At 44.8% G+C, this 21780-nt stretch overlaps 1 protein-coding gene across 1 annotated transcript; it reads right to left on the bottom strand.

Moving 5' to 3' along the window:
- Positions 1-296: 296 nt before the first annotated feature.
- On the bottom strand, positions 297-20954 carry LOC149356615 (uncharacterized). Its single transcript, XM_089584210.1, has 7 exons — positions 20705-20954; positions 18319-18383; positions 18002-18247; positions 9980-10054; positions 3805-3876; positions 1738-1969; positions 297-503 (listed from the first exon to the last, which is right to left on the bottom strand). The coding sequence occupies exons 1-7, from the start codon at positions 20895-20897 to the stop codon at positions 394-396; spliced, it is 993 nt and encodes a 330-aa protein (XP_089440336.1). The 5' UTR covers positions 20898-20954; the 3' UTR covers positions 297-393.
- Between the last annotated feature and the right edge of the window lie 826 nt (positions 20955-21780).

Genomic DNA, 21780 nt, shown 5'->3' on the forward strand with positions numbered 1-21780 from the left:
GCAAAGTTGTGGAGACCCATCATGCAATATATCAAAATGTTACAGAACCCCAGGTGGCCGAAATTTCTGGAGCCCTTCACTATATGGCATCCCTCATAGCAAGAGTCACTTCTCTGTGCTTTCCATGCAAAAATAATAGAGAAATGCATTTAATCAAGAAAAGCAACTGGTGCACAATTATTAAAACATATTGCATAATTACACTGTTGCAATAAGCACACATTGTGACTTGTACTATGAACAATGTCAATGTCATTTGCTTATGAAATGCTTGTTTTTTAAATGTGTTGCATTTTCAAAACCATAATCTCGCACTTTTGGTTTTGAAAACGAATGTGCAGGAAACACAGGAGCCAATATGAAGTGAAGATGAGAAAAAAAAGCTTTACTTTTTCACCGTTTCAATACCTTCAGCATATCAGCCAGGTGCCTGTTCACACTGGCACGTCTCTTCGTGCTAGGGATGTCACTTGGGTGATTCCCAAGATGTTGTTCAAAAGCACCTGAAAAAAATAAAATAAAAGGAGAGACAAAAAGTAGTTTTGGGGCAATATCTCCAACTCTAAAAGCACGTTCAATGCTTGGAAAGAACAATTTACACCTAAAATGCTTTCAGGCTAATTTAATTGCGCACCTCTGTCAGCCAACCATCAACCTCCCTAGTGTCAACTAATGAGGCAAGCCAGGCAGTAGAACTACTCCAGCAGTACTTCCAGCAAGAGGGTTGCTCAGAGCACATGTGCAGCCTAACCATGATGAATGACTACTTGGTGAAGCGGTGGCATACCAACCTAAAGCAAACTACCTTGCACAGCTTTTTTGGGGGGGTCACAACCCTTAAATGAAACTGCCAATAAATGAAACAGTTTTCCTTGTCCCCATCGAGTTTTGTTTAAAGGGAGTCCACTGTAGTGCCCACTGGAGAGCATGTGAAAACTAATCTGCTATACAGATCTGGAGGCACATTTTCAAGTGGTTGACTTGGTGAAACAGCTATCACTGGCACACATCGCTACAAGGTAGCCACTGCTAGTCAGTGAACCTGAGAGCCAACCACTCCAGCACATGACCCCTGGTTGAAAACATATGAGTGGTGTTGTGCACACCACAGGGGCTGTGCCTTCTGACACACCATGTTGCCGTATCACTGGAGCATACTCCAAACGAGCTACATGCAGTTCAGTTGAGCAATTTGAACATGCTGCCGATACTTTGCACTAACCCAAAACCACATTATGATTCATGTTTGCCATGTCAGCAATAAAGCTTATCCACCAACCAGGTTTGCCTTGCATACAAAGCTACTGTGCTTGCAACTCACAAACCACAGCAGCACATATATGCTACAATGTTACAGAAAATAGCCTCATATACTGGGAACTTCCAGTGAAAGTGCACCTACCCAAACGTTAGCCCAAAGTGCAGCTGGCACCTAGCATGCTAGAGTAATGAGTACCGATTAGCTCAGGATGATAGAAAGCCAGCTATTAAGTACAAAGTGCACCAGCCAGCAAGTCACAACTGCAGCACCACCCAAAAAACATCCTTTTCCTTGCTGCCTAGGCATACGCAGCAGCCTGAGCAGTGCGCACAAACATCACAGTGCACTACTCAATTTCAGGTCATGCAATATGGGCACAATACAATTCAACCCTTTTGCCATACCCACAGTTTGCACATCCACCTGCAAGTCTAATTCAAGAAAACTAAGCTTAATTATGACAGAAAAGCACGCACTTTTCAGAGCATCAAGCTTCATTGGTGTCAGTGCCTTCTTTTCGGTGGTCTCAGGGCCGCCCTCTTTATGCAGGTAGCGGCGGCAAGGGGCTCCAGTGACGCTCCTGTTGTACAGGTTCTGGATGCCCCAAATTGCCTTCGCTGCTTCCCGCACAAAGAGGCTATCCTTCGGTTGGTCCATGAGGTGCTGCCACTTGTCAGACGGGATCTGGACACCAGGCCCAATAAGTACCTGCATGGCCAAAGAAAAGAGTGCTATGTGCAGTAACTCCCCAATGCCGACATGTTTCACCTGAATCAAGAGATTAGATGACAGAAATGATACTTCCAAATCAGACATTTTGCATCTGCATGATGAAGCTGCAGTTTGAAACTTTATGAAAGCACCCCTGTAGTACACCATGTACACCCTACGGGTGTTCCCATGTCATCTAGACATTAGAACACAAATAGCAGAAGCACGCATAAAAGTAAATGCCGTTTGTACCCCTAGCAGTGTTCTTCCTTAGCAACATTAAGTTCCCAAATATCATTTACACTTTAAGACACCAAGACCTCAGACACATGAGGGATAATTATAGCATATATGCTCACGAATTAATACTTGAAGTTTTAGTAATTTGGTACCACTCAAGTTGCTATACATTTGCAAAAAGCTGCAAAAAGAATGCAGCATAAAACACAAGGCTACCCTTTAAGGACGCAATTCAAAACATGGAAAATATGCAAGGCCTAAGTAATTATGTACCATGCAATGCGAGAAATTGGCAAAAAGATGTGATAGCTAGGTATACCATCACTGCCTAAAACAGGCATAAAAACTACCAATTTTTTATTCCCTACAGGATATTAAAGGAATGAAACATCGGTACATTTCACCATGTGTCACTGTTAACTACCTAAAAAATATTCAATGGCCATTACACTCATTCCAGGAGAATACTGGAAGGGAAAACATTTTTTTTTCCAAGTGCACTGTAAAATCTTTGTAAAAAGAATACTTTACCAGGATTCGCTTTTTTTTGATTGAGGTACTAATTGCAGACTGGTGCGGCCCTTGACCTAGGCATGATTATCCAACTACTATCAATAAACTCTTGGCCCAAAACAGAAAACATTGTCTTGCGTACATCAATACTCCATAAGCACCTTGAGTTTGATGTTACAAAGCAAGAGCTTCTTTGTTTGCCAAGCTAAAAAATTTATCTAGACTGCATTCTTCAATGTACAAGCCGACCCCAGGTATATCGATCCTGCGTCTTTTGAGTCAGCAGCTGAGCACCATAACTATGGAGCCAGCGCGGTGGCTGTTTTATCATCATCATTTATTTTACCCTTAAAGGCGTCTGTTAAGGCATTACATAAGGGGGTGGGGGGACAAAGCAAATACATTTTAAGCAAATAATTTTAAAATAAACTAAAAGCTTAATACATTCTTGTACACTAAACCACAACGCGCTCCGATTAATGGCCATTTCAGCCCACAGTGTTAGACACTCCTCACTTGAAATGCACAAAACCGCAGCGCATTTTTCATCCGATATACTTATTACAATGCAAACTGTTTTTGGCAATTTTTTGGTGGGGGACTTAAGTCAACATTCGAATTTGATTGGAGATTTTTCTATTTTGCATCTCCATTAACGAGGTTTTACTGTACACAATGGTGGATGGCATGGAGAACGCACTTTGTACAGCACTAAACATCACTGAACTTTCAGTACAGATATGCATGACCCGAATGAAGAGAGGCGCTCAGATATTGCAAGCGGCTTCGCCAACTCTAGTGTGCTTCCTTTTGTTCCCCATTAACTCTGTTCGCAAACAACACATAACACGCATAACTCAGAAAATGTGTCAAATGAGAGTTCTGCAATGTTAAAAAACATGAAAATACAACACTACCCTAAAAGCTTTTTAAACACCATAATATCCCTATGTAAACTGAAAAAGCAACACCATCTATATGTAATGGTAATCACACGTACGTGGAGCTTAGTTGAAGAATAAGGTAAAAATCATGAAATTTTACGAAATATAGTGGCGAACTGCAATCTCAATTCATACCTGATTGACGCACACATTGGACACCTGGTTGGTAGTGGCACTGCAGGATGCCATTTCTGCAGGTTGCAGTGCCTTCAGCAAGAAAAATAGTATAACATGGATTAAATGTCACTGCAGTCATACAGATGTACTATCAGGAGCATAAGTGTGCGCTTCACACAGAAAGCAGCGGAGCAAGGCAAACGTGCACTGCAGTGCCATCTACGGAGAGCATCTTGGATCGAGGCAGCCAATCGGATGCTCTTTCTCATCTGCAGGCATGTCGCTCGGCTAATTTCAACATGACATGCTAAGGCTAGCCAGGATCGGTGCTACATTAATCAAGTGAGAAAGCTAAAACAAAAAAGAAAGTCACATGCTGTTCCTATTCATCTAGCCGGAAGGCTGCGCCGAGATAGTAATGGTACCACTCATTGTCATCAAAATAAATAAATAAATAAAAAATTCCCTGTGTCCCTTGGTTTCTGTGGCTGTTGGCTTCTCTCATATTTAGATAGATAGATAGATCTTTATTTAGACAACAAGGTCTCGGATGCAGGGGCAAAAGGCAGATGCACTCTGCCTGACGGGGCCCAAGCACCCGACACAATGCTCACGACAAGCGGCAAAAGAAGCAAGAGCTTCATACACTCTCATTACAAAAAACAACACATAATTACACAAGGTGAAAGTAGGAGGAAGGTGCATACTTTTGCAATGACATAATTAAAGTAAATATTTACAAGACACATCACAACAAGAAAAACACGAGAATTCAAAGAGTTGACGGAAAAACAGGGACATCAAGAATTTTAATCATTCGGGCGCGAAAGGAGGTAAGCTTTAGTATTTCTATTGAATGACTTTTGGGAAACAGATTTCTCAATAATTTCTATGGCCTGTGTATGTTTATTTAGAAGACTGGGAATTAAATATGAAAGCATTTCGGTTCCATAGTTAGTCCTTACGAATGGTACTCTGTAACTGACGTGCCTTAATTTATAAGGCGCGTCACTACTAGAGTTTAATTGAACATATTTAGTGGGATAATGTTTGAAATCGTTAAACACATAAGAAAGCAGTTTCAACTCAAATAATTCATTGACTTTTAGAATAGAATGCTTAGAGAAGTACAAACCTGTATGATCATTGTATGCAAGGTTTTCGACATATCGTATTGCTTTTTTCTGTAATGTTATCAGCCTCGTGAGGTTAGTTTTCGTTGTAGATCCCCAAACAAGTAAACAATAATGAAGATGTGATTGAATTAGGGTATAATATAACTGCCACTTCAGCCATTTCGAAACAAGGTCTCGAAGTTTATATAATACACATAATGACCTTGATATGCTGGCATGAATCTTATTAATATGCAGGGTCCAACTCAAGTGTTCTTCAAAGATTATGCCTAAAAATTTGTAGGAAGAAACACGCTCAATTACGCTATTTTTGAATGTAAGATTAATTTCACTGTTATCAGGCTTGTTACGTGCCTTAAATACAATAAGCTTTGTTTTATTAACATTTAACTCTAGTTTATTTATATTCAACCATAAAGACAATTCTTGTAACCATGCATTTGCCTCAGCCTGAATATTACTAAGATGCATGCCAGAAAAAAATACACTGGTATCATCTGCATATAAAATTATTCTGGGAGTTCGAGGGATGGCTATTATATCGTTGATATAAAGAATGAAAAATACTGGACCCAAAATAGACCCTTGTGGGACACCGTATATTAATTGACCAGGTTGTGATTGATGACCATTCAAACATGTATACTGAACGCGACCGGAAAGATAAGTACGGATCAAATTTAAGGCAACTCCTCGAATGCCGTAAAAAGGTAGCTTATAAAATAAAATATGTTTAACTGAATCAAATGCCTTCCTGAAATCTAAAAAAAGTCCAACTGTAAATTGTTTGTCATCCATATTAGAAAATATTTTTTCCTTTATACTAAGCAATGCCATTTCTGTTGACTTCTTCTCACGAAATCCGAACTGTTCGTTAACAAAAATTTGTCTGTCGTCAAAGAACTTACACAGTCTGATTTTGATCAAATATTCCAGCAGTTTAGAAAACAAAGGGAGTACAGATATAGGTCTGTAGTTGTTTATATTGTCATAAGGGCCACCTTTGTGTAAAACAACCACTCTGGCAATTTTCATACCATCTGGAAAAATACCTTGAACTAACGCGTTGTTACATATATGCTGCAAGGGCAAGCTAATTAGATCGGCAACAGCAATAATAGGCTCGGCCTTAATTTCATCTGCGCCTGCCGCAGTGGATTTGTCTAGGCTTCTAAGAAATGTGAATACTTCATGTTCGCTGCAAGGATTCAAGAATATGGAACTACCAATTGGAGAGGCAATATACTGAGCAATTTCATGATTTCTATCCTGCTTCTGAGATGATTCGCCAGAGGATAGGAAATGAGCATTAAACTTGTCTGCCAAAGCAGCGCCACTGTATTCAACACCATTGAATGTTAATGTGCTGGGAATATGGGTTGTCGCCCTTCCCATGAGGTCGCTCAAACAATCCCATATTTTCTTAGGGCAATTGGAGACTGCTGAAAATTTATTCTGATAATACTGTTTCTTAGCTTTTTTAATATCAGAGCCTAACTTATTTCTAAGTTTTTTGTATTCCTTAAGTATGACTGGATCTTTTGATTGGATGAATTTGTCAAAAAGCCTGTCACGGGTTTGAATTCGTCGATATAACTCTCTCGTAACCCACGGCTTTCGAGACTTTTTGTGAGTTTTTCCCACTGTCAAAGGAAATGCGGTATCATATTTGCTTTTTACTAACTGAAGAAAGATATTGTACGCTGTACTAGGATTTAACTCATTGTAAACTTCGCTCCAGGCAGTGCTTTCCATCATGGATCTAAACCTAGCTAAGTTTTCTTGATTGAAACTGCGATATACTATCTGGGGAGTTGGTACTTGCTTCCTTTTTTTTATCGCCCGAGGAAAAAAACAGAATATAGGCAGATGGTCGCTCAAATCAAATGTAAGCACACCTGATAGCACTCTTGATAACTATGATTTGTAACACATAAATCTAATAATGAGTCCCTCTCTAAGGTTATTCTTGTTGGTGACTGAATAACATTGGTGCAGAGAAATGCATCAATGGTTTCACAAAAAAGACGTCGCGGGGAGCTGTTTGTCAAAAGATCAATGTTAAAGTCTCCAACCAAAACAACAGGGATATTTACGATACAAGCATATTCAAGAAGATCACGCACAAACTTGATAAATTCGGCACTTTCACTAGATGGGGGCCGATAAATGCAAGCGATCAGTGTTCCATGACATTTTATAGCAACCGATTCGTAGTGGGTATGGACAAGAGAAAAATCTGATAAAACTTCATAGTCAAGGTTTTCTTTAACATACAATGCGACGCCACCTCCTCTACGGTTTTCTCTGAACACGCCTTCAAACTTGTAGCCACGAAAGAAGATAACATCATTTTGATTTGTGAACCATGTTTCGGTGTACGCTAGTATATCAAATCTGTGATTCAGGGAATCCAAAGCTGATTGCATTTCAAAGTGCTTATTTTTTAGACTTCTAATATTCACATGAAAGACTGACATCCTGTCATTTTCGTGAACAAGACAACTGCGCACCGCAGAGTTAAAAGATAAAGCATTGTAGTAAAGAGGCTTTGTTTGTGATGCCATCAAAGAAAAATAATGAAAAAAACTGATCAGTAAGGCGAAGTAGAGGCGGTGCCTGCTCAGATGATATTTTCCAGGTCAGCAACACACGCGATCCGTATTGCCGTTTCACCCTGGCACTTGCGCACAAAAAGCTTTCCATTACTGTGCCAAGCATATTCGTACTGCTTTTCTGTGGCCCTTGTCGTCATCATCCACATGAGCTTTTTGTTCTGCGCTGTTAAATTGTCAAGAAAGTACACTGTGGATTCAGCTTCCCGCATACTTTGCTTCTTTGCCATCCATTGGTCCTTCATTACACGTGAGGAAAAGCGAACCAGAACTGCCGGGGTTTTGCCACGTTTAGCGGGCAGTCTATGAAGGCCTTCAACGTCGTGCTCAGTCAACTGAGGAAGCTCTAGGTCCTGGGCTATAGCATTGATTTTTTGGAACAAGTTTTCATTTTTGGTTTGCGCAAGTCCATGTACTTCCAAGTTATTCCGCCTGCTGTACTGTTGCAGACTGTTTATTTGCTGTCGTAGTTCGCAGACTTCGGTGTTAGTGTTCTCTGACTGAATCTGTGCCTCAATCTTTTCAACCCTTTTCGATAAAGTGACAATCTCAGTGGACTGAAGCTGCATTTTGGCCAGCACTTCATCATACTGATCTGAAAGATGCTGAACAGACTTTTCCATACTTTCCACTGTCTCTTTTACCTGGAAAAGGATATCTAACTTCTGTTTGATTTCCGGTAGTTCACAGAGCTTTTTGTTGATTTCCATTAGCATCCTTTCTGTCAGAGACTGCTCCTTCTGTACCTTTGTTACAATTTTTGAGCCTCGAGCAGCTGAAACTACACATGTTTGACACTTCCAACTTTTTTTATCGATATCTGTCATTGCTTTGTAGGCAGCTTTCGTCGTATTAGAACAAGCGCCTAAGTGGTAACCGTATCGGCATTCTGAGCAGGTAAGGGACGAGCCCTCTGCTGGAAGTGACTGATTACAAACCAGGCATATATCACAAACAGGATCACCCATAGCACTCGCGATGGAAAAGCATGCGGCACAGTAGAAAACAACTACAGCAACAGCACAGACTCAAGCGGCGGCGGCGTTTGGCAGAAGGTTTCTTATGACTTCAATAAGTGAAAGCACACCAACCTGCAAAGTGAAGGATTTGCAGTTACTCTGTGCCGCTGTTGCTTCCGCCACCGCCGCTGAGCAAGTGTGGGGGGCACAGGTGAGCCTTGTCCTTTTATATGCTCCTGGCTGGCGCTGCTTGTGTCGTTATCTTGCGGGGCCGATCGTCGTCGCTCTTGCCACTTTAGTTCACCAGGTGTATCGCTGCAAGCCTGGCCAAGAACTGCAAAGTGAAGGATTTGCAGTTACTCTGTGCCGCTGTTGCTTCCGCCACCGCCGCTGAGCAAGTGTGGGGGGCACAGGTGAGCCTTGTCCTTTTATATGCTCCTGGCTGGCGCTGCTTGTGTCGTTATCTTGCGGGGCCGATCGTCGTCGCTCTTGCCACTTTAGTTCACCAGGTGTATCGCTGCAAGCCTGGCCAAGAACTGCAAAGTGAAGGATTTGCAGTTACTCTGTGCCGCTGTTGCTTCCGCCACCGCCGCTGAGCAACGAGCCCCTCATTCCCCTTTCCTTGTCTGATTAATTGCCTAACGAGGGCCTCGGTTCTGGCAGCCTTGATGCCTTAGGAAGCATAAGAGGGTTCTCACAAAGCTTCCACCCTCGCCGTTCGATGACGTTCTACGTCACATCAGCGGTAACTCAGGACGTGCTACGTCCGCCGCTTAAGAACGTGGATGGCGCTGGTGAACACTCCCAAGTTCAGGTTATTTTTAAACATAAATACCCCCGAAAGCAGAAGGTTTGACAGCTGTCGCCGTAGCTCAGTGGTAGAGCCCCGGACGCGTAATTCGGAGGTCGTGGGTTCGGATCCCACCGGCGGCATGTGGTTGTTTTTTCTTCTGCTTTCCTAATCAATTAGCTTTAAGCGATAACATATTCAGTAATATTCTATATCGAACAACAGCACAAAATAAATAAATAAATAAATAAAAAATTCCCTGTGTCCCTTGGTTTCTGTGGCTGTTGGCTTCTCTCATCGTTGTGAATTAAGTTCTAAATATGAACTGTTTCTGCAACAAGTCAGCCACGCACACACAACCATTTTATTGTATTGTGCCATGGTGCACAATGGCCCACACATCATTCCTCAAGTGTGCAACACAAAATGAAGAGGGCCACAGGATTGCTACTGCTGCGGCACCATCAGGCATTTTGACGAGCTGGAGCAAGCTGACTGATTATGTGAAGGGCATTTATGGACTCTTTGGAGGTGAATTAAAATATATTTTGAGCACTGCTCACATCCAAACTTGGCCATAAGCTTTGTATAGCCTCAAAAGTTGGTGTCTCAATCCCTCCAAGCTGGGAAATAGCTGTTAACAGTAAAATCATAAACGCAATGAGAAATTCTCTAAACAAACTCAATTCACACCTGAACGGTATCTATGCCGAAGGCAGGGTCTACATCCAGGCGGCTTTGAGGCGTGTCCACTGACAGTTTCCCATTCTGGAATGGAATGAAAATAATAATCATCATCAGCAGCAGCCAACTACACCCACTGCAAGGCAAAGGCCTCTCCCATATCTCTCGAATTAATCTACTCCTGTGCTGGCTATGGCGATTTTGTACAAGCAACTTAATTTTATCTACCCACCTAACGTTCTGCTGCCCCCTGCAATGCTTCCCTTCTCTCGGAATCCAGTCAGTTAGCTTAGTAGCCATCGGTTACGTATCTTTTCTTTGCATTTACATGCCCTGTGCATGTAGAAACTAAAACTGACGTAGTTTCTTCGTTGTAGACAGTAGACTGTTATCGTTTATGTAACTTCGTTTATTGCAAGATACAAGAAACAATCAAACTGTTCGTTAGGAGGGGAGCAAGAGCTCGAGAAATTGCATGCTCATCGTTGGGGCTCCCCGATCGTTCTGTCGTTTTCCTATGCCCCTCCAGACGGAACAGCTCTCCGCCTGTCTCAACCTTTGGCCCCTCTCCCCTCGGGTTCCCAGAGTCCCGTCGCCCGAGGGGAGCCGCCGCCGGCCATAAACAAGCGAGAGGTGTCTGGTTTTCGTCTCGGGAGGCGGCTTAAGAGAATGACATACAAAAGACACACAGGGTAAACATGAAAAGAAAACGTAGTTTCAACACTGCCCCGCCGAATGGGCTTGCTCATTCTACGTTTCCGAAAACTCCAATGGGTACAGTAACTGAACAGGGCGTCGCAAAGTCCTCCCCTGCGGCATCCTGACCTCACAAGAACGAACTCTGCCATCTCGCCCAGGAAACACGGCAGCGATGACTCCAGTTTTCCAGAGCGCCCGGAGAGAAGCGGCGGACGCTTCGATAGCTCGTGTTTCAGGCGAAGGAAGAGCAGTCAAGCGTCTTCCCGTCAGGAAACTGGGCGGCGTGAGCGGAGCACCGTCTTTAGGGTCCTCATATGTGTACGTGAGGGGCCTAGAATTTATTACTGCCTCCACCTCAGCCAGGATTGTTGACAGCTCAATGGTGTCTAGGCGCTGGCGTCCGATCGTTTTTCTCAGCGCGCTTTTCACGCTATGGACCAGCCTCTCGTAGTATCCGCCCCACCACGGTGCGCGCTCCGCTATAAATTTCCATTCTATGCCGGAATTGGCGAAATGGTTCTGAGTTTCAGAGCGCCGCAGGAGCTTCCACAAAATGCCCATATCTTTTGACGCTCGTTTTAACGAAAGAGCGTTGTCAGAGTAAATAGTTCGCCACAAGCCTCTGCGTGACACAAAACGACGGAAAGCTTGTAGGAATCGTTCTGTGCTCATGTCTGCTACAAGTTCAAGATGCACGGCCCGCGTCACAGCGCACGTAAAGAGCACGATGTACGACTTCACGGTGCGACTGTTCTCCTTCACCATGAGGGGACCGGCAAAGTCGAGGCCGACGACCTGAAACGGGTCCGCTTGGGACGTCCGGTCAGGGGGAAGCAGCCCTGTTGCTGCGTCGAAGTGCGAGGCACTGTGCCGTTTACACACCACACACGATCTCACAACACTTTTCACAAGCTGACGCCCCCGCACAATCCAGTACTTGTCTCGCAGCTGCACAAGTGTGTCTCTTGCGCCTGCGTGAATCAGCTGTCGATGGGCTTGGTGCACCAGCAGCGTTGTGTAGCGATGATGCTTGGGGAGCACAATCGGGTGTCGCTTTTCGAGTGTCGTCTCTGTAGAGCAGATTCGCCCATCAATCCTCAGTAGGCCGTCTTCGTCTGTCCACAGCGCGAATTCTTTCAAGGAGGAGTCGTTTTGGATGCGGCTGCCTTTCTTTGTGCTTTCCAGTTCCGCAGAAAAGGCTGACTTCTGAACTCTTCTGAGCCAAAATTTTTCTGCATGTTCGATTTCTGCTGCAGTCAAAGGGCCTGAGTTCCTGTCAGCAGATCGCAGATTTCTCACGAACCGGAAAATCCAACCTGTTACTCGATTCACTCTAGATACAGAGCTGAATTCTTTCAGATCCAGCAGCTCATCTTCTTTATCGCAGGTGGAGTTTAAGACACCGACCTCCTTTTTCTGCTCAAGTTCTTCAACAGTGAAGTCGCCTTGGGGTTCAACCGGCCATACCTCAGCTGACCCTCTTATCCACTGCGGCCCGTTCCACCATAGCTCGCTGGTCTTCAGTTGAGTGCTTGTCAATCCCCTAGTCATGAGGTCAGCCGGATTCGATTTCCCGGGGCAAAATCGCCACGTCGCGGTCTCGGTGTTTTGTTGGATTTCCGTGACGCGGTTTCTCACGAACTCCTTCCACCGTGCTGCGTTTCCTCTTATCCAGCTCAACGTGATCATCGAATCGGTCCAGAGCAAAACCTTGTCAAACTTCATATCAAGATTGGACCTTACGAACTGGTAGAGTCTCGACGCGAGTAAGGCTGCCAATAGTTCTAACCTTGCAAGGGTGACCGTTTTCAAGGGGGCGACACGGCATTTGGACAGCACGAAGACAGAAGTTGTTTCTGCTTTGGAATTCTCGGTGCAGAGGTAGACCACGGCGCCGTAAGCCTTCGGGCTAGCATCTGCGAACACGTGCAGGGTTCGACTCTGTGGGTGCCCTTTGGCGTTGGCGTCGTACCTTCTTGGGATGGTGACCTCGTGCAGCAGACGTAATTCTTCGCACCACTTGATCCACTGCCCCAGGAGATGGTCTGGAAGTGGCTGATCCCACGCGATATTTTCCTTCCAAATCTCCTGAAACAGCCCTTTCGCTCTCACTGTATACGGCGATAGAACTCCCAGTGGGTCGTAGAGCCGCGCGGTCGTCTGTAGGACGAATCGCTTGGTATTCTTTTGCGCCTTTGAAAATTCAATGACCGAGTCTGGAGAAAATGTCAGTTGGTCTTCCCTTGGTTTCCAACTTAAACCTAGCACTTTCAGCAAATTGGCCGGTTGTCCAAGGGGCATTTCATCGGGGACCTCCTGACAAAACAGTTCATTCATCTTTGTGCTGTTCGAACCCCACTTGTGCAGGCGCATTGAAGCAGACCGAAAGATACGACTTGCCTCATCGTATATCTTTGCTCCTTCCTCATCATCCTGTGCGCCGCAAAGAAGGTCGTCTACATAAATGCAGCTTTTCAATACCTCTGTCGTTACTGGGAATTCATCTTTCATTGTTTCAAGGTGGTGCTGAAGCGTTGCTGCGAGCAGAAATGGGCTCGATGTGGTTCCGAAGGGTATTCTGGTCATTCTGAAGCCTTTGACATCTGGCAATGGTCTGCCTTCCACGGGACTCTCGGCGAACCACAGGAACCTTAGCGCATCGCGGTCCTCTGGCGTTACACTTATTTGAAGAAAGGCCTTCTCCACATCAGCGACGAGCGCAACTTTATGTCGCCGAAAGTTCAGCAGCAACCGAACGAGGTCAGGGTTTAAATTCGGCCCACACTCGAGGTTGTCGTTGAGGGATTTTGCCTGCGCACTGTGGGATGAGGCATCAAAAACTATCCTTAGTTTGGTAGTCGTACTACTTTGCCGCAGTACAGGTTGATGGGGCATGTAGTACACTCTCTGAGAGTCGTCGCAATGTGCGTCTGTTTCCCTCTCTGCTATGCCTTCGTCAATTAGACGCCGCATTTCTGAGTCGTAATCTCTCATGAGACTCGGGTTCCTGCTTAAACGCTTCGTTAAATACCGAAGGCGTTTCTCTGCTACTCCGCGGTTGTCAGACATTTCCACATCGTCTTTCCAAGGAAGCTTTACTTCATAGCGATCGTTGATCTTCTTGATACTTTTAGTAAATTCTTCCAGGGCTTTGGAGCCTGAATTTGTGGTCGATGTGTCTGACACACCAGTGTTTTCCAACTCCCAGAACATCTTTAGAATCGGAGCGGTTTCTCGATCAGCCACGGTCGTTCTCATGACAAAGGCATGTGTGCAAACTGTCTCTTGACATTTGGACAGTACTTGGCCCTGAACTGCCCACCCAAATACCGTCTCGACGGCAGTCAGCTTGTTGGGCAGCTTTCTCACCTTCCCAGTGACGCATTCCCAATATTGATCGCAGCCAATCAGCACATCAATCGGTGTGCCGTCGTTAAGAGCTGAATCATCACCCAAAGGAAGCATCAGATCTTGAAGTGTTTCTCTGATCAATTCATTGGGGCAAGGGATAACCTGTTCACATATGGAAGGTGTTTCTAAGGCTTCGATTTTGTACTGCGCTTTTGGGTCGTCTCGTCGGAGAAGGCACACTTCGACTCGCCTGAATGTGCGTCTGGTCTGTCCTCCTCCAAATACTCCCACCGACAGTAACTCTGTCCCGAGCAATTTGCACCCGAGTTTTCTGGAGCAGTCTTCCGTAATGAACGTTCTCTGACTGCCGCTATCAAAGAGAACTCGAGAAACCTTTCTTGCTTTTGTCCCTTTGTTCAAGGCTGTAACAGTAGTCATTAGGACTGTGCGGTGAGTGGGGTCCTTTTCTGCTCCTGAGGCATGCAGGCTCACTGGCTTTACCCCTTCGTTGGCCGACCGTGCGTTCTCGGCATCGTTGATGGCAGGGTCGCACATCGCTGTCGCATGCCTGCGTTTGCATCTCTTGCAACTGATCTTAACCCTGCATTGCCTTGAACGATGTCCATGCTTCGTGCAACGAAAGCATCCGCCTTTCGCTGTGAGGATTGCCTTCCTCTCGTTTACTGCCATCTTCGACTCGCACTCTTGACTTCCATGTCTTTTTGAGTCGCAAAACACGCATTGCATGCAGTTGGCTGCACCATGCAGGGCTGAGGCCGAAGAAGGGTGAGCGTTCCCTCGATGCGTTCGTGCCTTGTGCCCATCAAAATGAGAAGCAGGCTTACCATGTGCGTCGTCGGGCCTGTCTTCCAGCGTCCTTTCGCGGCTCTCAAGCTCAATGCGGAAGAATCTGAGCAGGGAACGAAGCGGCGTCAACTGTGAGCTGTCCGACGACGATGTCGTTGACCCTGAATCGTCGACCACCGAAGACGTCGCTTCCTCTTGGGTCTCAGAGTGTGAACGATGATAGTACAAGATCATTTCCTTCGGGAGAGCGCGGAGAAGGACCGGATACAGCATCGCCTGGTAGCCATCTTCCTCGATACCCAGCGCCTTCAGCCCCCGCATGTGAACCTGTATCTCATCGTAAAGCCATCTCAAAGCTCGCACGTTCCTTGCAGAGAACACAGGTTTCACATCGATTAGGCCCTGCATATGATCCTGAATCAACGCTTCCGGATTTCCGAATCGTTGTCGCAAGATATCAACCGCGTCGCTGTAGCAATCACCTGATGCCTGCAGTCCGGCAATTGCTGTCAAAGCCTCTCCGCTCAGCAGCGTCTTCAAGTAATTCAAGCGGTCGATGTTAGAGAGGTCCGTGTTTTTGTGGACTGCCACCTCAAATTGTTCCCAGAATGGCTGCCAGTTTTTTCGTTTGCCGTCGAATTTTGTTAGTTCCAGCTTCGGTAATTTAATCCTTTGAGCCACGGAAGCACTACCAACGGTAGCTTTAATCTGGGTTTCCTGATTTCTGCTTTCTTGTTCGGTTTGCTCTTTCTTGAGTTTTAGTCGGCAAATGCAGGTAGCAATTTTGTCACTGTACTCGATGACTTGCTCGAATTCAGCCTCCGCTTCATCTTCTTTGATATTTGGCTCGATTGCCGCGTCTACCTCGTTGAGCTGTTGTTTGACCAATTGTAGGCGTTCAAGAAGCACGCTCACCTTTTCGACGGTGGGTGCTTCTTTAGCAGCCAAGATGTCGTCCGTTTCTTTGGTCACTCGCGTCGCCTGGCTTCTGACGGCCTTCCTCTTTTTCTTGAGAACATCCATGTGGCTGTCGTTGGTACGCTGAGTCGTTGGGTCCGGTCGTTGTTCCTGAATAATCCGTTCCCGGGTTTCGGCACCAAAATGTTTTGTAGAAACTAAAACTGACGTAGTTTCTTCGTTGTAGACAGTAGACTGTTATCGTTTATGTAACTTCGTTTATTGCAAGATACAAGAAACAATCAAACTGTTCGTTAGGAGGGGAGCAAGAGCTCGAGAAATTGCATGCTCATCGTTGGGGCTCCCCGATCGTTCTGTCGTTTTCCTATGCCCCTCCAGACGGAACAGCTCTCCGCCTGTCTCAACCTTTGGCCCCTCTCCCCTCGGGTTCCCAGAGTCCCGTCGCCCGAGGGGAGCCGCCGCCGGCCATAAACAAGCGAGAGGTGTCTGGTTTTCGTCTCGGGAGGCGGCTTAAGAGAATGACATACAAAAGACACACAGGGTAAACATGAAAAGAAAACGTAGTTTCAACAGTGCATGCACATTTCCCGATTTCGACTTAGATGTCTTTAACTTCATTTGTTCCCTGACCCACTCTGTTCTTGTCTCCTACCGTTACAACTATCTTTTTTCTTTCCATAGCTCTCTGATCCGGATCATAAAAAAGAAATGGTTTTGGTTTGGGTTTGGGAAATGGTAAGGGTTTGATGTCCCAAAGCGACTCAGGCTATGAGAGACGCCGTAGTGGAGGGCTCCGGAAATTTCGTCCACCTGGAGTTCTTTAACGTGCACTGACATCGCACAGCACCCGGGGCTCTAGCATTGCGCCTCCATAGAAATGCGATCGCCACGGCCGGATTCAAACCTGTGTCTTTGAGGTCAGCAGCCGAACGCCATAACCACTGAGCCACCGCAGCGGCTTACGAGAGGGAAATAACTCTAAGGTTAAGAATGGGGTGGAGCGCATATGGCAGGTTCTCTCAGATCATGAATGGCAGTTTACCAATATCCCTCAAGGGAAAAGTATACAACAGCTGTATCTTAACGGTAATCACCTATGGGGCAGCAACACGGAGGCTAACGAAAAGGGTTCAGCTTAGATTAAGGGCAACACAGCAAGTTATGGAAAAAAAATTTCTAGGTGTAACGCTAAGAGACCGGAAGAGGGCAGGGCAGGTGAGGGAGTGACGGGTTAATGACATCCTAGTCAAAATTAAGAAATGGGATTCCGCTGTGTATGTTATGGGAGGGCAAGATAACCGCTGGTCCTTAAGGGTAAAGGAATAAATTCCAGGAGAAGGCAATACTAGCAGAGGGCAGCAGAAAGTTAGGTGGGCGGATGAGATTGGAAGCTTGAGGGGATACGATGGCCGCAACTGACAAAGGACAGGGTTAATTGGAGAGACATGGGAGAGGCCTTTGCCCTGCAGTGGGCGTAGTCATGCTGATGACGAGCTCACTGCGTTGTGCTGAATTCAAGCTGAATCCTTTTCGTTAGCTCCATGTTTCTGCCCCAAAGGTGAGTACTGGTAAGATACAACTGTTATGTACTTTTCTCTTGAGGGATACATGAAAACTGTAATTCATATTCTAAAAGTACCTGCCAAATGCATTCCACCCTAGTCTTATTCTAGTTATTTCACTTTTGTGGTTCATGTATGAGATAACTACCTCCCCTAAGTAAACAGTATGAACAATATGAGCAAACAATACAAAAGCTTGAGAAAATGCTTCATCAGTTAGCACCAACAAAAACCTTTTTACGGCAGCACAAGCCCAGCAAATCCAAGACATGCCTGCTTCAGCATGCTCCAACAGTGTTTATAGACCATTACCGCAATCAATCAGTGCTAGCCCATTGTTTCAACTCCAAAAAATTTGCTAACTGCTGTAGTGTGTTGTCACTTGGCTCCTGCTTGTACTGGGCAAACTAGCAACTAGAGTTGTGAACAAAACTTATTTCTGAGTAAAGGTTGGGCGCAATCAAGAGAGGTACTGTGACGTCTGTAAATGAGAAAGTTGGTTCGAAAATCTGAGGCCTCTTGGACATTTGGAGAGAGTTGGCATTAATTGAATTGTGACATCTGGTAAAGAAACAGCTTGACATTTTGGTAAGTGGCTGCCAAACAAAAGCAATATAATACTTTCTTCTACCTCAGAAACATATTCTCATACAAAAGGTGGCTATATAGCTTCAAATAACAATGTAAGACCTACCTCATCTGTCTGTAACAGTGGTGACTCAGCCACGGCTGTTTGCAGGCACTGCCCGTCTGTCAAAGTAGCCTCGGTTCGGCCAGACCAATTCTCATTCTCACACACACCCATCTCACTAGTTTCAGTGACTAATTCAAGATCTGAGATGGGTTTATTCGGCTCAACAGCCCTAAGCACCAACGTGCCACTTGTAGCTTGGTCTATCCCAAACAGCCTGCGCTTGACAGCATCTTCTGGCGCTGCTCCCTACAAAAATAGAGTAGGAGGAGGTAATTAGGCATATGCATCTTGGCCCCACTGTTCAGGAATGCCCATACCTCTCGCTGTTCTTGAGAGCATCTGCACATCCTACGGAATGTGCTCATATCCTGCCGGATGCTTTCTGCACAGCAAAGACAAAAGGATGTCAAATGATTACTTGGTCACAGCTTGCTATCACCCCAAAACTGCATATGGGCTATGAGAGACACTGCTGTGTAGGGTTCCAAATTAATTAAGCCATGAAGGGTTCTTTAAAGCATATCTATCGAAACACAGCCGCTGTGGATGTGATGCCAATAAGCAACTGACACTTGCAAGCAAATTTTATGCACTGCATGGGACTCAAGTCAGACCTGTACGCATCATATATATTTTGTGGCACAAGTCGCTTACAGCGGAGAGGAAGCTATGCATGCTAGGCAACAGCTTCCAGGCTTGTCCGGCTGGCTAGTGAGTGCAAGAGCAGCGTACTTGTGGAAGACACTGCCTTGTGCCGGTAGCTTATACTTCGTGGTGCATAACTTAGGAAGCGAGATGGCAGCACATTCTTTTTTCCATTGAACAGTAGCCTACTTTACTTTATATAGGTTACCTACAATGAAAAAGACGTTTGGAGCTAGAAAGCAATCAAGCAATTTTTAAATCCAGATCTCTCCACAAAACTGAAAACATGAAAAAAAATTGATATAAGCTTGAACACCTAAAGGGGCATGGTAATGCAACTATTGTGATTCAATTCCCAAAGATCTACAAGAGGATGGGTAGTGCAGCAAACAATGAAGAGCACATTTTTTTATGACCTTATATTAATCTCAATTTACTCTCTCCTAATGACCTACAATACTGCTCTCGCCTTCCCTAGGGTTAACGTGTACAACCATGCATTTGGCTTTCTTTATTTTCTCAGAGAGGTCACTGCAAACACAACTCTACACACTGTTTACTACATATAATCAAGTTCTCAACACAGCTACAGATCCACTTGACAAATAGTCTTACAACTAGATAGAGGTTGGACTTTGTTTTTATTTTTTTTAAATTGACCAGACTTTTGCAATGCTTACTTCAGTGCGCAATTCTCATTTTTTTTCAGCAAATATAGTTTTTATTTGCAGGAACTTTTTTTTCCCCAGGGATAAAGTCACAGTATATTTTAACCATTTTTTCAGCACTGGCATAAATTTACCTGCAATTAACGCACATATCATCGTACATACAGCTGTGCTTGTCGCAGAGATCTCCATTTAAAATACCAGCAAAAGTCAAATGACAGAACCATCAGACAAACACAAACTGGGCTGTCACTAGAAAAGTGGCAAACTGGGCTCTCATGTTATCCTTAGGCCATTGCTCTCAGTTGACAAAGAGGGTGACAAATCACATGGTCCAAGTGTTGACTGCAGTGATGAAACTGCTGTTGAACCATTGAGGTAGACAGAAAATGGTACTTTTTCATGAAGCTTGCTCAAGACCCTCAAACATGGCGTGGACAAGCCCACTTAACCAAGCAACAGCCTTTATATGCTATGGCACTGAACAGCACTAGCCTAGACGTTTGGCGAAGAGAGGAGCCTCCTGATTTGTAGAGGCATGTAAGGCAGCGAAACAATGCCCAAAAATGCACAACTGCACCCAATAGCAACACCACCCCACCATGCCCTTGGTTTTAATACCTTTTTATTTTCTCCTTTGAGTGTAACTTCTACTCAATGGCCAGCAAGCTGCAGCATACATGTCAAGAATACTAACGTTTTTTGGTTAAAAGTGAATTGCAAAAAATCATTTTGATATAAGTCCAACCTCTACCCATAACCAAAAACACGAAATACAGCAGCGCTGCTCATGTTTTTAATACCTGTACAGCTTACTGAGTTATGGATGCAACTGATTTAGATTAACTACATTAGCAAAAACCAGTAATGCACCACACTGCGTTACCAATACAGCTTACAGTTCCTCTCCCAGAAAGTATTGATGATGAGGTTTTGTACTGCAAGGGCATCTGTGGCCAAAAAGTGCCAAGACATGGTGTTTTCAGCTACCAAATGCAGGGTCAAAGATTTATTTCCCCAGCATATCACCCAAAGCACATCGAATACCAGGCCAGGGAGAGCTTGCATCTAATGTATCACTGGTAGATACCTGGGGGCACTGGGGATCAAATCCCACATTTCCTACATGTCCCCTCCTGGAAAGTAACATTACAGACAATAGGCACGCACAAATAGGTGAGGAGACATCAGCGTCCCCTTATAGGCATGTGGAGGAGGGAGGAACAAATATTGTTGCATTTTCTTCTGTTTCTCCCACAAGGCAGGCACTGAAATGTGCTGTTGGTGCCGCCCCCTTCCCTTTTGGAAACACTTGTGTACATAATTTACCATTAAGGATGCAAAACAATGACACATGCAGGTGGTGCAACACTATGTGTTAATGTCTTACCCATTCCTTTAATGACTTCCTGTTGAAGGTTGTCGTTTCTGTGGCGCTCCTGTGCAAGCTTTTTTTTTAACACAAGAACTTCATTCTGAAGTTTCTTTATGATTTTTCCTTTTGGAGAAAGGGTTTCTCCGCATTCCTCTTCAGATGAATTGCTCTCGACAGCAATTTCCCTGAGCCTTTTTCTTTTTGCCATTTTCTTGCGGGTATTCCTTTCTTTTTGGCTCAGCTCCCGCTGAAATTCATGACAAATGAAGACAAAAATGCCACATTAAAATTAACACCTATAAAACTCAAGAACTAAGCGGCTTTTCCGTGCCAAAGGATCCCCTTCCAGCCAGCGGTGCTGGCTGATTCTCATGAACCTGCTAGTGTGACAGTGCAGGGAGCAGCAGACTGCCACTTCGTGCACTGCTCCCTGCACTGTCACATTAGCAGGTTCATGAGAATCAGCCAGCACCGCTGGCTGGAAGGGGATCCTTTGGCACGGAAAAGCCGCTTAGTTCTTCAGTTGTATCCGACTACAGTTGTTTAAGATTGCAGATCAGGTTGCACATTTTCGTTAACTGCTGAAATTATTATTAAAAACTGTGCCAACTGTATTACCTAAAATTTGTCTTCAGATCTAGGTAAAAAATTGGTTTTTAAAGAAAGCAAATGATGCAGTAATCTCACTTATCTCGGTGGAAACCCAAACTGCAGCCTAAGGGAAGGCGTAAAGAAAAAAAAGATAGGAAGAAAGGAAGAAAGAGGTGCTGCAGTGGCGGTCTTGGGAATAACTTCGACCACCTTGGGAACTTTAACTGGCTGAAATTATTCCCAAGATAAACTTTTTGGCAATGCACTGTTATCAGGTTCAGGCAGTGACTACAGCAGGCAGGCATATGTGGGTCTCTGGGCAGGGCTATTGGAATAAGACAAGAGGTGCTGTCTCCCCTGTCACATGACAAACTTGACATAATTTTCACCAAACAGCACTTCCCAAACTTACTACCATGCTTCTAATGCATGCACAGCAATAAATTCTTCAATGAAAACATCAAACCTTTCCAAAATACACCTTAAAAATCATGCTATAG

The sequence above is a fragment of the Amblyomma mixtum genome, chromosome 3 (genome assembly GCF_055824585.1).
Source record: "Amblyomma mixtum isolate Tamu chromosome 3, ASM5582458v1, whole genome shotgun sequence".
NCBI classification, from domain to species: Eukaryota; Metazoa; Arthropoda; class Arachnida; order Ixodida; family Ixodidae; genus Amblyomma; species Amblyomma mixtum.

Coding starts and splice junctions, on each gene's coding strand:
- LOC149356615 (XM_089584210.1), bottom strand. CDS start 20,897: ATGGCAAAAAGAAAAAGGCTCAGGGAAATTGCTGTCGAGAGCAATTCA. Junction 18,384..20,704: donor GGAAGTCATTAAAGGAATGG/GTAAGACATTAA, acceptor TTTGCTGTGCAG/AAAGCATCCGGCAGGATATG. Junction 10,055..18,001: donor CACTGTTACAGACAGATGAG/GTAGGTCTTACA, acceptor ATTCCATTCCAG/AATGGGAAACTGTCAGTGGA.